Raw genomic sequence first — 16,077 nt, forward strand, 5'->3', positions numbered from 1 at the left:
GTAATGATCTCATTGTGACAAACTACAATAGTGATATAGTTATTTTTTTGCTGAATTGGAAAAAGCTTAGATGAGGTTTATATAAATTTAACAGTAACTCTGTGAGATCGCTGTAGTAGGTCCATGATTACTTAAGATTTGCTGCCCTCTTTAGTCTATTCATATGAATTTTCAAAGCAAAGGGCAGTATTGTGAGGGGTATGGGGTAGGATTCAGTTATATAGAAGCCTGTAAGTATCTGCAATGTTGTAGTTAATCCAATAAGAACTTTAGCAAATAGAACTGTAGGCCCCAAATGGTTTCCAATAATGCATTCTCTTCCATAGCGTAGGCTCAAAATGCCCCAATGCTGTTTCAAATGAAGTATCACTGCATGAGTTTTTGGGAGGGAGTCATTTTGATTGCTTTGCTGAGAAGGAGATGGCTTTGTGAAAGTGGATTGCAGAAATTGAGTTAGATGGTGAAGCATTAATTGATTGCAAGTTGGCAGGGAGGGACAATTGCTTAGATTGAACCAGCAAAATTGATTATGTCTGGGGAGAACAGTCTGAGAATATGCTGAGAGAGTGGGCATCCAAATGGCTGATGCGGTTCAATGTAAGCATGTTGGGGCAAAAAAACCCAACTTCAAGTACAACCTGATGGGATCTGAGCTGGCGGTGACCAAACAAGAAAGAGATCTTGGGGTTGAGGTAGACAGTTTGAAGAAAATGTCAACCTAGTGTGTGGCAGCCGTAAAGAAGGCAAACGCCATGTTAGGCATTACAAGAAAAAGAATTGAGAATAAAACTGCCAGTATCATACTGCCTTCATACAAATCTATATTGTGACCACACTTAGAATAATGTGTACAGTTCTGGTCACCACACTTAAAAGAAGATATTATAGAGCTGGAAAAAGTGCAGAAAAGGGCAACTAAAATGATTAAGGAGCTGGAGCATCTCCCCTATGAGGGAAGGCTACAACAGCTGGGATAGTTTAACTTGGAAAAAAGGAGGCGAAGGGAAGACATGATAGAGTTGGAGAATGTGGAGAATGTGGATAGGGAGATACTTTCCTCCCACTCTCAAAATACTAAAATCCAGGGTCATCCCATGAAGCTGATTTGTGGGAGATTTAGGACAAATAAAAGGAAGTACTTCTTCACACAGCGCATAGTTAAACTATGAAATTCACTACCACAAGTTGTAGTGATGGCCACCAATTTGGATGGCTTTAAAAGGGGTTGGATAAATTTCTGGAGAAGGCTATCAATGGCTACTAGCCTTATGGCTATGTGCTACCTCCAGTACCCGAGGCAGTAAGCCTGTGTGCACCAGTTGCTGGGGAACATGGGTGGGAGAGTTCTTTTGCACCATGTCCTGCTTTGTTGGTCCCTGGTCAATAGCAGGTTTGCCACTGTGTGAACAGAGTGCTGAACTAAATGGTCCCTCAGTCTGATCCAGCATGGCACTTATGTTCTTATATGATTATGTAGTGAAAATCTTTTTTTTTTAATATTTTTTTATTTTTTCTACATTAATTATACATACAACATTACAATAATAAAAAAAACATCAAACAACTACTACATACATACTAAATAGATTGAATACATATATGTTGAATAGATATTAACTATAAAATATCATACCACAGCATAATGGTATGTAGTGAAAATCTTGATGCCGAAGTAAAAAGATATTTTAGCTTGTTGAAGCAAATGGTGATACAGGAAAATAAGCATAATTTAATATGTGCATATTATTGGAATTCACTGCCCATCACCAGTGCAAATCAATGCTTAACCTGAGAGCCTCCCAGTCTTGTCCTATGCATGTTTACTTAGAAGTAAGTTCCACTGAGTCTTACATCTAGAGTATCATCAGACATGGGAAAATCACATTTCCTTACCATTGCTTTCCTCCCCATTTTTGTCCCATGATACTTTCTCTTTCTTCACACGGGGAAGAAAGAGGAAGTAAACAATGACGACATGGCCCATTCAGTGGCTGTTTTATCACACGGCTTTTCCTGCACACAGCAGGAAATGGCAGAACATTTGTTGTTGTTGTTGTTGTTTTTAAAGTTGGATTTACTGGGGTCTATTTTATGGCTGAATGAAGGCCAAAAGGAGCAGGAGGCGGATGGTGTCGTCTAAAGGATGCACGAAAAACTGAGTGGGCAGTAACAAGCGTGTGATAAAACGCTCGTCTGATGATGATCCTAGGTATTCTGCATAGTATTCTAGTCCTTCGCCAATAATATAGCTCTTCAAGGTTTAGATCCGTCGGAATAAACTGAGAACTGACAAATGCAGAAGAGAGGAATAGTAGTATTTTTGGCCTTAAAGGTGAGCCTATTTCCTCCTAAAGCAATGTTTTATAGGTCTCTGTGGAACAATGTGTTTTCATTTTTCAGGGATCGGTTGTTCAATGGCATTAGGAGTGGATTTAGTCTAATACATCTGGAGGGCACCAGGTTGGGGAAGGCTGCACTAATTAATTTTAAAAACCCAAAGAAGGGTGTATGATATGCTAACCACCACTGCTCTATTTTAACAGAATTCAGCTCTCTCCACTGAGGTTGTTGGAACGTCTTCGGTTGCACTTTCACTGCTTATTATTTCTATTTCACACTGCGACATATACCTATGTATCCTCTCACATACTTTCTAGGTATAATCACCTGAAAAACATTAATTACAACTTTGAAATTGCCAAGCTTGCCTAATATTGCATTTTCAGCTAGCATCCATTCATGTTGTTAATGAACACATGAAATGAAACATTTTCCCATAGAAAAATAAAGCGCTGAAAAATGTTGTGTCCCACATCACTGCCTAGCTTCCATGGCTATTCACTGGATTCAATGCTGCCATAGATGAGTCAGACAAGCATAGGCTTGCTCTATCCCCCTGCCTGCCTTGCTTGTAACCATTGCACTGCAGACAGAACATACATTGCTGCGGCAGGGTCTTGCTATTTACTGTTTTACTCTGTACAGCACCATGTACATTGATGGTGCTATATAAATAAATAATAATAATAATAATAATAATAATACAGCTTCTGCCAGCAAAGGTGGCCAGGGGAGCCAGGGGAGGGGGAGACTGCACCTGTTGAATAACTGCTTGCCACAATCCACAATCCAATTTTTGTGAACCGCCCAGAGAGCTTTGGCTATTGGGCGGTATAAAAATGTAATAAATAAATAAATAAATAAATAAATAGTTAATAGGCAGTCTTTGTTGTTCTTAAAGCACCGATCCTGTTATACCGCACAGTGTACATAGTCAGTGTATTCCACTAGTTAAATTTTGCAGTGTGAATAGGTGTTCCCCCGCTCTCCACTAACGTAAGCAGTCTGATCCTTTGCCCTCCCCACTGCACTGTGGAGAGAGAAAGTGAGCAACTGAGCAGAGGTAGTATTCTCTGTTTTGGGCAGCATGGTGGGGGGGACTGGAACTTGTGGCATTGCAAAGAGGGCTGCTGCCTCTTTGTTCACTCATTCTCTTTGGGCAGCACAGCAGGGAAGATTAATCCCCATTACTGTGGCACAAATACGAGTGTGTTTACTTAGGGTGACCATATTTGGGAAACCAAAAAAGAGGACACCTAGTGTGTGTGTGGGGAAGCAGCTTTCTGAGTCCTTCAGAAAGTACGTTATTCCCCCGCCACCTTAAAGAACCCAATTGGAGTGGAGGAGGGGAAAGGATTTCATTCTGCACCACCACCATCCACTCCAATTGGGGCCTTTTCTATAATGTCCACGAATGACCCACTTTCCCCTTTAAGACCTCAATTGGAGCTCGGGGTGGGGGAATGATGTGCCTCAAGAAAGCAGGTCACTCCCTCCTGCCATGCTAATGGCAGCCTTAAAGGGGAAGGTGTGTCATTCCAGGACATTATTGAAAATTATAGAAAATCCCCCCTGACACCATGGAAAGAACAAAAGCCAGGACAAATCCGGGGAAATCCTGACAGTTGGTCACCCTAGTTTACTTGCGGGTGTTGTTCTCACCTGTGCCTAAGTCCCTCTGAAAATGGCCTTGGGGTGGGGGAAGCAAACAGCGGCTCTTTCCAACCATTGCTTGTACGATCCCCTGCAGAGACAGAGGACAAACAAGCAAAACAAGTGGTTGCTGCTCCTGCTTGCGTACGCATCTCCTCTGGTCGCCGTAGCTCCTTCCTGTGCTGGTGTAGCAGAGTAATAATACTTGTATTTATTAATAATACTTGTATGTTATTATTCATTGATATAAGAATATCTCTAAAGGTGCAGTCATATGCATGTTTAGACAAGGAAAAAACCCTACAACTCCCAGCATTCCCCAGCCAGCCATACAATCTTATGCATATTCAGGCAGGAAAATGCTGGCTGGGAATACTGGGTTGTAGGACTTTTTTCCTGATTAAACTGGCATAGATTTGCACCCTAAGTGGTTTACATACTAAAAAATTAACGTGCATTATACTATGTCCTGCTACTCTTTGGGTTTCTGATTTGTATGCATTATAAATGATGGTACACTGTTTTTGGATTGTCCTTGGGGAGGTGGCTACAGGGCCTGTCATGGTGAGCTCCTACACTTCAAGCTTGGTTGCTAAACCACTGCTCATGTGCTTCCCATAAGTAGAAAAGGAGGCTGCTACTCCTTCTAGGAGCAGTCTCTGTCTGCCTGCACACTCAACAACCTCGTTCCCTCACCCTCCCTAGAAGTGGCCACCATTGGTTCTGAGTGAGCACTCACACTCTTTTATGAAGGCTCCACTCGCCTGTCCTCTCTTTTTCAGCAAAGTGGCTTAGGGCTACCAAGAGGGAGCAAGCTGAAGTTGTAAGGCAACTCTTACACTTGCCACACTACCTATGCTTCCTCGCCCCAATAGAAGGCTACTAGTCCTGATGGCTATGCTCCACCTCCATAATCAGAGGCAGTATAAGCTTCATCCCACATACCTGCTTCCCTCAGATTATCCCTGTAGCGCTAAGCTTTCACGGTTGTTGTTGTTTTTGCTACCGGGCGACAGCGATCCTTTGCATACCAGGAAGTGAGTTTAAGGGGGGAAATGTAAAAAATCATAAAAAAATCAACAGATGCCCAATTCAATTCAAATTTGGTATGGTTAAAGCTCTCCCTAATATCTATTACTGTGCCAATTTTGGTGTCTTTATCTTTAAAGCTTACGCAGATGTAAGCATTTCTTTAAAATCCTGCTCCTGCACCCCAGCGGTGGCTCGGAAGATACGCTCAAAATGTAGGGGCTAAATACGGTGAATCTTTTTGCTTTATTGCACAATTAAGGCAGGATGCATGGGAGTACTTCACAATCAAAGCAGACTATAAGGTGGAAAACTTCTGAGCCCTTTGCATGCAATTCGCAGTGATTGCACAGTATAACACTGGTGTGATAAAGCTCTATGCCTATGTACACTAGATGCTGGGGAACATGGACAGAGGGTGCTGTTGCACTCAGGTCCTGCTTGTGGGTTTCCTGTGGGCAGCAGGTTGCCCAGTCTGAACAGAATGCTGGACTAGGTGGACCCATGGTCTGATCCAGCAGGGCTCTTATGCTCTCCCTCAGGATTGGGCTTGCTGGGCTGGTCAGTATTTATTCGTTATATTGATATTCTCCTTTTTCTTTCAGGGAGCCCAAGGTGGTTTACATAGAATCATAGAATAGTAGAGTTGGAAGGGGCCTATAAGGCCATCAAGTCCAACCACCTGCTCAATGCAGGAATCCATTGATCTTCCTCTCCCTTCTATCCTCACAACAACCTTGTGAGTTAGGTTAAACTAGGGTGACCATATGAAAAGGACAGGGCTCCTGTAGCTTTAACAGTTGCATAGAAAAGGGAATTTCAGCAGGTGTCATTTGTATATATGGAGAACCTGGTGAAATTCCCTCTTCATCACAACAGTTAAAGGTGCAGGAGCTAAACTAGAGTGACCAGATTTAAAAGACGGCAAGGCACCTGCAGCTTTAACTATGGTGATGAAAAGGAAATTTCACCAGGTTCTTCATATATACAAATGACACCTGCTGAAATTCTCTTTTCAATACAACTGTTAAAGCTACAGGAGCCCTGTCCTCCTTTTCATATGGTCACCCTAGTTAAACTGCGAGTCAGTTGGCACAAAGTCACCCAGGGAGCTTCATGGCCCAGTGGGGACTTGATCCCACTTCTTCCCGGTTCCAGTCCATCACGCTATGGCTCCTCAGTCAGTTCTCTGTCCTGAAGTGCAGGAGGGCCTGGCAGCTGCCCCACGGTTCCACCCTCTGACCGCTAGACACCAAGGTCACTCCATTAGCGTGACCATATGAAAAGGAGGACAGGGCTCCTGTATCTTTCACAGTTGCATAGAAAAAGAAATTTCAGCAGATGTCATTTGTATGTACGGAGAACCTGGTGAAATTCCCTCTTCATCACAACAGTTAAAGCTGCAGGAGCTATACTAGAGTGACCAGATTCAAAAGAGGGCAGGGCACCTGCAGCTCATCACCTGTTGTGATGAAGAGGAAATTTCACCAGGTTCTCCATATATACAAATAACACCTGTTAAAATTCCCTTTTCTATGCAACTGTTAAAGATACAGGAGCCCTGTCCTCCTTTTCGTATGGTCACCCTACACTCCATCCCGGGAAAAGGCAGACAGAGCCCAGGCATGCCGCCCATTCTTGCCGCCCCTTCGCGAACCATTTATTCCCAGCAAGCGGGAATGCTCGCGCGTGCGCAGCGCTTGGCGGAACGGCTGAGGCGAGGCACCGGAACCCGGCGGCCAGGCATTGCCGTCGCACCCCGGCGTCCTGTATTTGGTTGGGGCTGTCAGTTTCTCGCCGGCTACCGCTGAGGGAAGGCGAGGAGAGCATGGGAGAAGTGGGGCTTTAGAGGCGACTTTCCTCTTAGCCTCCGGGGAGGAAGAGGGCTTCGTGGGCGTCGGCGTGTAGTGGCGCCTGCGGATGAAGCCGCGGTCTCCGAGCAACCATCGGCCACACACATAACCCAGCTACGGCCTAACGTGCTTCAGTGGGTTCCGCTGGGGAGCTGTGATTGGTCACATCCCGGCTGCCCCCGCTCGTGTCTAGTTGGAAGTGGTGTCAATCATCCTCGCCCCCGAAGACTCTAAGGTGGCCTGGCGAGGAGCGGGGACGTCAGCGCCTCCAGACAAGACGCAGGGAGCCCCGACCAGGTAAAGATATGTTGAAGCAGCAGCAGCAGCAGCAGCAGCAGCAGGCCTGACCTGAAATTCAGAAGTGTGATGGCATCTTAAAGATCCAATTTCCAAAAGCTTATGCTGCAAGCAATCAGCTAGGCTATGGATTTTCCAGGACCAGACACCCACCCACACAACCCGTCTCCATTTGTGTAATAGACTAAAAGGCCTACTCTTGTAGAATTCAACTTGCAACAAAGGGTGGACAGAAAGGTTCACATAGCGACTAGGACTGCCAAGAATCATCCATAAAGTATTCATTTAGTTAAATTGCTTAGATGCCACGTAATGTAATAAAATCTCTAAGCGGTTTAGAGAAATGTACATGATGCTCAAGGGGGTAGCAATGTTGTAGCGACTGTGAGATTTAGTATTTGTTAGACAGTTATACATGGGTTACAAAGACATTTACAAGCTGTGCTATACTTTATGGATGGAGCCTCATCTTTTTTGTGGCTGGGTTCCTTACCTTTAAAACTGTCAGACTGAAAGAAATTTAACAGGTGCACCTGCCATCTCTTGCATTTTCTTGTACCCCTGTTGATATGTCCAGTTAAAAGGCAGTAGAAAGGTGAACTTAGCATTTTGGGGGGCAGGGGAAGTTATCAAGTTCCAGGTGAACACTTAACATAGCACAGAATAGTCAGCATGTGTTTCTTTTACCTACTCACCCAGGGTTCAAATCCAGCCTGCCTGTTCAAAGAGCACTGAAAGACTGAATATGCCCAAAGTATCTGAGAAGATTCTCAACAGTACACCTTGTTAGAAATCTCCGCCCTTTCCTTCTCTTAGGAGGGTTGAAGAAAAAGAAAATATTTCATGTGAGGATTTTGCTTTAGCTCTTACTGTTGATTCTTTATATCGACTTTGGCTATTGGGTACCTGAGTGTTAACTATCATAAGTAAAGGCAGTCCTATACACACTTACCTGGGAGTAAGTCCCATTGAACTCAGTGGGGCTTACTTCTGAATAGCCATGTATAGGATTGTACTGCATGAGTGCTATAAAGGATTCGTGATTTCTTTCCTTCTCTCATTATTGTCATCTTTTGCCTGAACACATTAATGGGCTGCCTCCTCTGTTGGCAGTAATTCAGTATTTGAGAATGCATGATGGCTTCAGGGTCCGCTAGCTTAGTGTAGGATTTCCACAGTACTTTAATGCACATATGTGTGTATGAAACACAATCTGTACATGTGTAAAAAGGGAATTTACAGGATGCACAGATGGCCTTTAGAGGAATTTATTTATTTATTTATTTATTTATTACACTTATATACCGCTCCCATAGCCAGGGCTCTCTGGGCGGTTTACAGAAATCCAATCTGCATTTGATGCTTGCTTCTATTTACCCCATTGCATGTTTATTATGGGTGATATATGCCCTGCATATTTTGTACCATAGATAGCATAATGGCTGCAGCTTTGTTACCTTGGTTTCTGTAAATTGTAACTGGCAAGATAAATGTCCACCTCAAATATTGGAGTCAAACGGAAAACAAAAATGTACAGCCCAACCTTCCGCAATGTTTACTTGAAAGTAAGTAGCATTGTGTACAGTGGAGTTTACTCCGCAGTTAGTGTGCATCAAATTACAGCCCTAGCCATGCTAGCGGAAAAGAATTAACAATACATTTGATCTTGAGCACATACAGGAGCTAAATCAATAATGGGAACATACAGTCCATGTGTCCATGTAACTTTCTTGATTTTTCTTTCCATGTTGTAACAGTCTGGTCTTCCTACAATGGACTGTTCTAGGTCTTGCTCAGGGGAAGGGGAAGGGCAGTCCGTATCTCAGAGCCATAATGGTGATGATGAGAGACGGTGGCAACAGGAACGCCTTAACAGAGAGGAAGCCTATTACCAATTTATTAATGAGCTCAGTGATGAAGACTACAGGTTGATGAGAGATCGAAATCTCCTTGGGACTCCAGGTGAGACTTGGCTTCCCTAATGTAATTCTGAGTTGCATTTAATATTATTTTAATGTTCATATAATATAAACTAAATAGAACATTTTAACCCATCATTTTGAAGTTGCCTAAAGAATGTGGTATATCGAAGTACTGGTAAGAAAACCCAATTATATGTAGGAATTTATTCCTAATGTTCCTTGGAAATGAATGAAAAGCTTAATTATTATTTTTTACTTTATAGATACTGGCATTTTTAGAATAAGTATTACAAGTTAAGTCCTTGTTTATTTGCATCTTTTGGTCTAAGATGATGCCTAGGTTCATGCAAAATAGAGGAAAATAACAGAAAAATCTTAGATTTCAGTTTCTTAAATTTAAACCTGCTTCTAAAAGCATTTCATGGGTGGAGATCCCAGTAAGTTGGAGTTACTCACATTGGGGAATGGGAGCAATACTATGGCCCCTTAACATCATCTGGTCGGCCAGATTCCTGGATCCGAGGTCAGAGTGCTCCCTCTCCACAACACCATGGAGAGAACTGCACCTGCTGCCTCTCCAAGATCACAAATGTGACCTTGGAGAGGAGGTAAAGGGGGTGTTTACATGGGTGAGGAGGGGACTGGAGAGGCCATCTTACACAGTATCCACAGACCTCTCCAGTCTCCTTCCCTCCCCCTGTGCAGCACCCCAGTTAGATGGGCAAAAAAGCCCGTCTAGCTAAAATACAGAACGGGAGGCATGGCGGAGGCAACAATTGCCCCCACCACACATCCATCTCTGCACTGGATGCTCGTAGGCCTCCAAGTTCTGAGGCTTAAAAGGATCAAGGGCAGATCTCATGGGATTGCGCCCTAAGTAAGTTAGAACTACAAACTGGGTGTTTAAAAATTTGGGCAGGTTATTGCAATGTAGAATCTGCCTTGTGTTTCTGGTGCATGTTTGTAATTCTGTCATGAGCTTTTGCTTTAGTTTTGTCATTCTAGGTTCTTTCATTTGTTCCTTTTATTACTTTAAGAAAATGCCTATATTTTATTGTTAAGAACTGTTCTGAATGCTTCTGTGTATCGAAACAGTAAATGAAATTGAAAACATCACAAACTGTTTCAGGAGAAATTACAGCAGATGAGCTGCGGCAGCGTTTGCAAGGTGCGAAGGAGCATATGGCATCCCAACCTGACCCAGAAAATAGAGACTGGGAAGGAGATTCTGTTGGATGTAAGCCTGGCATTCTAATGCAACAATTGCTTGAATAATATAATTTCAGTGGAAATGCAATTTTGGTAGAAATGTTAGTAAAATTTGTATTTGTGAGATTCAGTTGTCATCAAACATGGTCGCCATGGGAATTAGAGACTTGGGTGGGTGGGTGGAAGAATTTTAATTGTGCATAGCTGCTGGATGGGAGTTAAGGAAAAACCAGGGATGGATTTCATGTGGGGGATAGAGCCTGTGTTTTCTAGCTGCGTATAGTACTTTGGTCGGGGGTACGGGGCGCAGCGGGCAGTGTATAGTTTCCAGAACCCGACCTGATGAAACTCAGGATTTGGGGGAGTAATGCTGCCTGTGCAATTAAGCCCTTGTTTTTAATTCTGTGGAAGTGGCAGGCTGCACTTGCTTGATGGGAAGGAAAGGCACTCAGCATGTACTCAGAAGCACTTTTGTTGGATTTCCACTGGCTAGTAGAAGTAACTTGTTGCTATCAAGCTTCTATGTAATTTGTGAATCCCTGGTTAGAATGTTGCCATTATATTAAAACAAAAACACACACTTTTCATCCACAGTATTCCCTGAATGAAACTAGAATGCGCAGAATTAATGCTCCTTTGAAGCTCCATTACTGGCACACAGTCCTAGTGATTCAGAAGCCTTTGGCCTCCTTCTGAAGTTGTTTTTTCTTTCTTGCATCTCTTAAGTTGTTGGATGAGAAAGGAACAGAATTGAACATTGGAATGGTTAGTTGTGAGTTTGGCACCCAGACATTGCAGAGATCCTGAATCTTGTCTGCAAGATCTCTCTCTCTCTCTCTCTCTCTCTCTCTCTCTCTCTCTCTCTCTGTGTGTGTGTGTGTGTGTGTGTGTGTTGTTGTCAAGGTTCCTGGGTTACGCAGCCTTTTACCTTTGGCTATTTTTCTACCCTAATTGCTTTTTTGCTTCTGAGAACAGTTTGCATTTGAGGAGTATCACTACATCTGATGGGCCAATAGATCTGGGAGAGTGTTGTGTGAATCATTCCATTTCACTTATAGTGAAATCCTGTACATGTTTACCCAGAAGTCTGTCACAATATGTTCAGTGGGGTTTACTCCCAGGAAAATGTGCATAGGTTTGCAGACTTAAAAGCACCCACGTACCCCATGTCACCCAAAGCTTCAGTAGGTGTCAGGATTTGGACCAGGCTCCCTCTGGAGTCTGAAGATTCTGAATCAGTTTCAGAGACAGAGTTAGGAGGAGAAGAGCTGGGTCAGAGAATGGGGGAGGAAATTCCCCAAGAGACTCCAGGAATCAGTGAAGAATCTTCCCAAGGGCATGATAACCAGTTGGGCCAGGCACAGATACCGCTTCTCCCTTCTGTGGGAAAGCAACAACCCACAGGGGAGTGGGGAGACTTGGCAGATGCAAGAGCCTGCTGTCGTTCAAAGAGGGCAGAGCATAGGAGGGAATTGAGCCGCTCTGCCAGATTAGCCACTCACTGGGGTCAACGGAGGGACTGACGAAGCCGTTAGAGTTCTTTGTGAGTTGCCTAGTGTTAGTGTAGCTGCAACTCTCCTACTCCACTGAAGTCTTTCTCTGTTAGGGAACTCAGCATTAGCCAATTAGGCCCAGGGTAGTTTTGGGCAGTTACTGAATCTTTATTTCCTGAAAGACTAGCTGTTAGCATATTAAAGGAGTTGAAGATCGGATCTCTGCCTGGTACTACTACTACTACAATAATAATAATAATAATAATAATAATAATAATAATAATAATAATAATAATAAAAAAAATAGATTTGTTAAATCAATATGGCTGTTCATCAACAAATATTCACTGGTGGCTTACAGAATTTGTAAAAAGACAGATTGTTAAAATGAGGTTGTATGGTCATTATAGCCAGCAGTAGAATCCCATTGCATATGTGTTCTTCTGGATTTTACCTACTGTGTTCAGTTTGGATAAAGACTTCAGGGAGTACCAAAAACTAGTAGGTGAAATCCTACTGACATGAACTTTTTAACAACAGCCCTAATTATTTGGATTTTTTTTAAAGTAGACCTTCAAAACATTACTTAGAATATCTACCCAGACAGTATACAAATATTCCTGAAATACCTCACCATGTTAGGGAAAACTGACATGGCTCATGTGTTGTGATCTAAATTTGCAATTTCAAAGCTACTAAAGATAACTCTCCTTAAAATCTCTAAGGTAGCCTGACCTGAAGTAGAAAACGGAATTCAGCGGTATCTATAGATTAGGGGTGGAGGGACAGCTAATGGTTTTTGACATGAAGAAGAAGAAGAAGAAAAAGAATCAGTATGCAGCTGTTAGATGCATGAGGAACATTGAAGTTGGGGGAAACTAGTGCCTCAGGTTAAGCTTTCAGCTCACCTTTATAAGCAGCAAGTGACATTTGCTGATTTAAACATTGTAGCATACTTTTATTAGGAGTCTGGCTTTTTAGATTTATAGCATTTGTAGGGCCTCAAACATAGCAGAATGAGAGCTCAGATGATCATATGACTATGCAGGCTAGTGAATCCAGATATTCTGGCTGTCAAGTGTAGTTAGCTGCCTTGTCCAAAAAAAGCCAAGACGTGAACAATGTATTATATTCTTCTTAACTACTTACAGATTCAGAGACTCTTGGGGAAAACTCAACCAACGACTCCCTGCTAGAGTGGCTGAACACATTCCATCGTTCGGGAAATTCCACCCGTAGTGGACAGAGTGGGAACCAGTCTTGGAGGGCTGTAAGCCGGGCAAACCCAAATAGCGGAGAATTCCGCTTTAGTCTTGAAATAAATATAAATCATGAACATAACAGTGGTGATGCTCCTGGGGAGGAATTTAACAGCTTCTTGTATGACGATACTGACAGAAGACATATAGAAAATAGACCTCTAATAGTAGACAGCCCAGTAGCCAGCCGAACTAGAAGCAGGACATTGAGAGATACTGTTAACCGTGCACTTGCCTCATCAAGAGTGGGAAATGTTACTGGTTCGGTGACACAAAACGCTGACGAAACATCTCAACTTTTCTCAGGCAGACTTAGAAGGAGAAACAGAAGCGCAGCAAGCTTTGCAACACACAGCAACTTTTTAGATGACAATGAACATAACATTATTAGGCAAAGGAGAACACACAGAGTTACATCAGTGAGGTTTCACAGAGGAAGAACTAGAGCAAGAACTCGGAGGAATACAAGGCAAAGGCCAGAAGTCTTAAGACTAAGATCAACTTTCAGTAGTCAGTTCCAGTCCCTTTTGGAAAGGAGGCAAGATACGAATGTACAACAAATCGATACACAATCTAGTAGGACGCATACAGTCCAGTCTTCTCCAGAGCAAGGCGAGGAACAAACACCATCATTAGGTATAACTTTGGAAGAGGAAGAATCTACAAGAGCCCCAGCTGTGCCCAGAAGGCATCCTACTATTACATTAGACCTTCAAGTGAGAAGGGTTCGCCCTGGAGAAAATAGAGATCAGGATAGTATTGCTACTAGAACTCGCTCAAGGGTGGGCATGGCAGACAATTTAGTCACTTTTGAAAGTGATAGTGAGGGATTTCGTCGGACCGTTTCACGATCTGAGCGTGCAGGTATACGGACATACGTTAGCACCATACGGATACCTCTTCGTAGGATATCGGAAACTGGGCTTGGAGAGTCTTCAGCAGCAGCTCTTAGATCAATTCTAAGGCAAATTATGACCGGTTTTGGAGAACTAAGCTCCTTAATGGACACCGAATCAGATTCTGAAATTCAGAGGGGTAGTCAGCACTTATCGGATATGCAGTCACAGCTGTCTAACTTGCACACTTTAAGTAGTGTCAGTGAATTCAGTGAAACGTCACTTAGGAGCAGACCTGCTGAACAAGGCAGCAGGGAATGGCATGGAGAGACCCAACATTACAATCAAAGTAATGAAACCCAAGACAGCAGACCGTTTCAAGATGCAAACACCTTTGTTGAAAATGGAACGCTTCCCATCCTTCGTCTCGTGCCCTACCTTTTATTAGAAGAAGATAACAGTGATCATTTGAGGGGGTTAACTAAAGACCAAATTGACAATCTTTCTACCCGGAATTATGGAAATGCCAATGCAGATGACAGTGAAATAAGTAAGACATGTAGTGTGTGCATTAATGAGTATGTTGTAGGAAATAAGCTAAGGCAATTACCATGTATGCATGAGTTCCATTTTCATTGTATTGATCGCTGGCTTTCTGAAAATTCCACCTGCCCAATTTGTCGGCAACCTGTAGTAGCTTAATATTGCAGGCAATGGATGAATCCTCAAATACTTGCATTTCCACACTGTATTGGAAGCCAGAAGTAACTCTGAAAAAGAGAAGGGGGTATTCTAAACATGTTTAAAATTAGAGAAGATCTGACTACATTTGGCAGTGGTATCTTAAAGTACAGGCATGAGGGCAAAATTATCTTCATAAAATTATATTTTTCTATATTATTTTGTTATGCAAAGCACTTCTGAAATATAGAAATTTAATAGTTTGCGTTCCTAACAGTATGATCTTTATTGAGATTTCAGTTTGGTTTGTGCAGTTGATCTTTATTGAGATTTCAGTTTGGTTTGCGTGGTTGCCTTTTTTTTTTTTTAGCTGTTTGTTCTATGAACAATTCCTTTTTTAATGTTGCAGAAGAAACTGGAAACCTGGGCACCTGCTAGAAGGTACCTAAGTTATTTGAAGGACTTGGTTTTAATGTATGCTGTATATTTTTACAGACGACTCTGCACATTTTGTTTTATTTAAATATTTCATAGGCCATTTTGCATGCTTTATACATGGCTTACTATTGACACAATAATTTTTGATGTAAATGGGGTTCTGGGGCAACTGAACTTTTAATTCAGTGGAGTGATTTAGAACAGTTTGCCATTCAACACATTCAGCCATGAGATTAGCGTGGAGGACTGTTATTCCCCATATGTCAGCTCAATGTTAACTTTAGAACATTGTTTAAAGACTATATTTGACACACCTTTATACACATTCCAATGGATTTTTAAAACCATTTTTAATTTGAAGACGAGAGTGCCATGGATAATTAACTTACCTGAAGCATGCGTGATTCATATTTTGTTTTGTTTACACTTTAAATTATTAGTTGGTGAGACATCTGCGCCACATACGAATGTAATTCTATTCAACTTAACAGGGGGAGCTTCCTGAGGATCAAATGCCATAAATTGTTAAGGGAATATGTATGCTTACTGTAAGATACCAAAAACAGTTGTATATTTGGACTTTAAGACTTATACAATACCTGAAAAAGGAATAAAATTGCAAAACCAGAACATGTGTGTGAATCACTTACATATTTTTGACTGAAACCTGAGTAAGAAGAAAGATGTTGTTTCTAACAGGTTTTCTTTCTCTTTGGCTGCAAACCCCACTCTTCCCTTCAAAATCATTCAACTCACTGGATTTAGTTTGTTGTAAGCTCTTTAAGGAGCAGTGTTTCTGTTCCTCATAAATGTGCATGAATTCTTATTTGCACAGTTACTATTCAAATGTGAACACTTAGACACACACTGATTCCAGTAGTGACCAAGGAAAAATCCATATACATTTCAGGAATCAGAGCGGACTGTTTAGGCATCTTTTCATGACCTTTTATAACTCAGTTTATCTTACCCATCTCTCCCTTGCAGCATCTACAAATGTAAAATTCTCTGCTCCATCCAGGTTCCCCACCCTGAGATATGCTCATTATGACAAAAGAAGAGTCAAA

At 42.2% G+C, this 16,077-nt stretch overlaps 1 protein-coding gene across 1 annotated transcript; it reads left to right on the forward strand.

The window, feature by feature from the left end:
* The first annotated feature begins 6,816 nt into the window (after positions 1-6,816).
* Positions 6,817-15,640, forward strand: RNF6 (ring finger protein 6). The gene is given in 6 exon segments (XM_063127016.1): positions 6,817-7,172; positions 7,872-8,017; positions 8,930-9,134; positions 10,224-10,331; positions 12,948-14,589; positions 14,591-15,640. Coding segments are annotated over 4 exon segments (1,962 nt in total). The 5' UTR covers positions 6,817-7,172; positions 7,872-8,017; positions 8,930-8,944; the 3' UTR covers positions 14,613-15,640.
* Positions 15,641-16,077: the final 437 nt, after the last annotated feature.

Source organism: Elgaria multicarinata, chromosome 5 (genome assembly GCF_023053635.1).
Source record: "Elgaria multicarinata webbii isolate HBS135686 ecotype San Diego chromosome 5, rElgMul1.1.pri, whole genome shotgun sequence".
Classification (NCBI taxonomy): domain Eukaryota; kingdom Metazoa; phylum Chordata; class Lepidosauria; order Squamata; family Anguidae; genus Elgaria; species Elgaria multicarinata.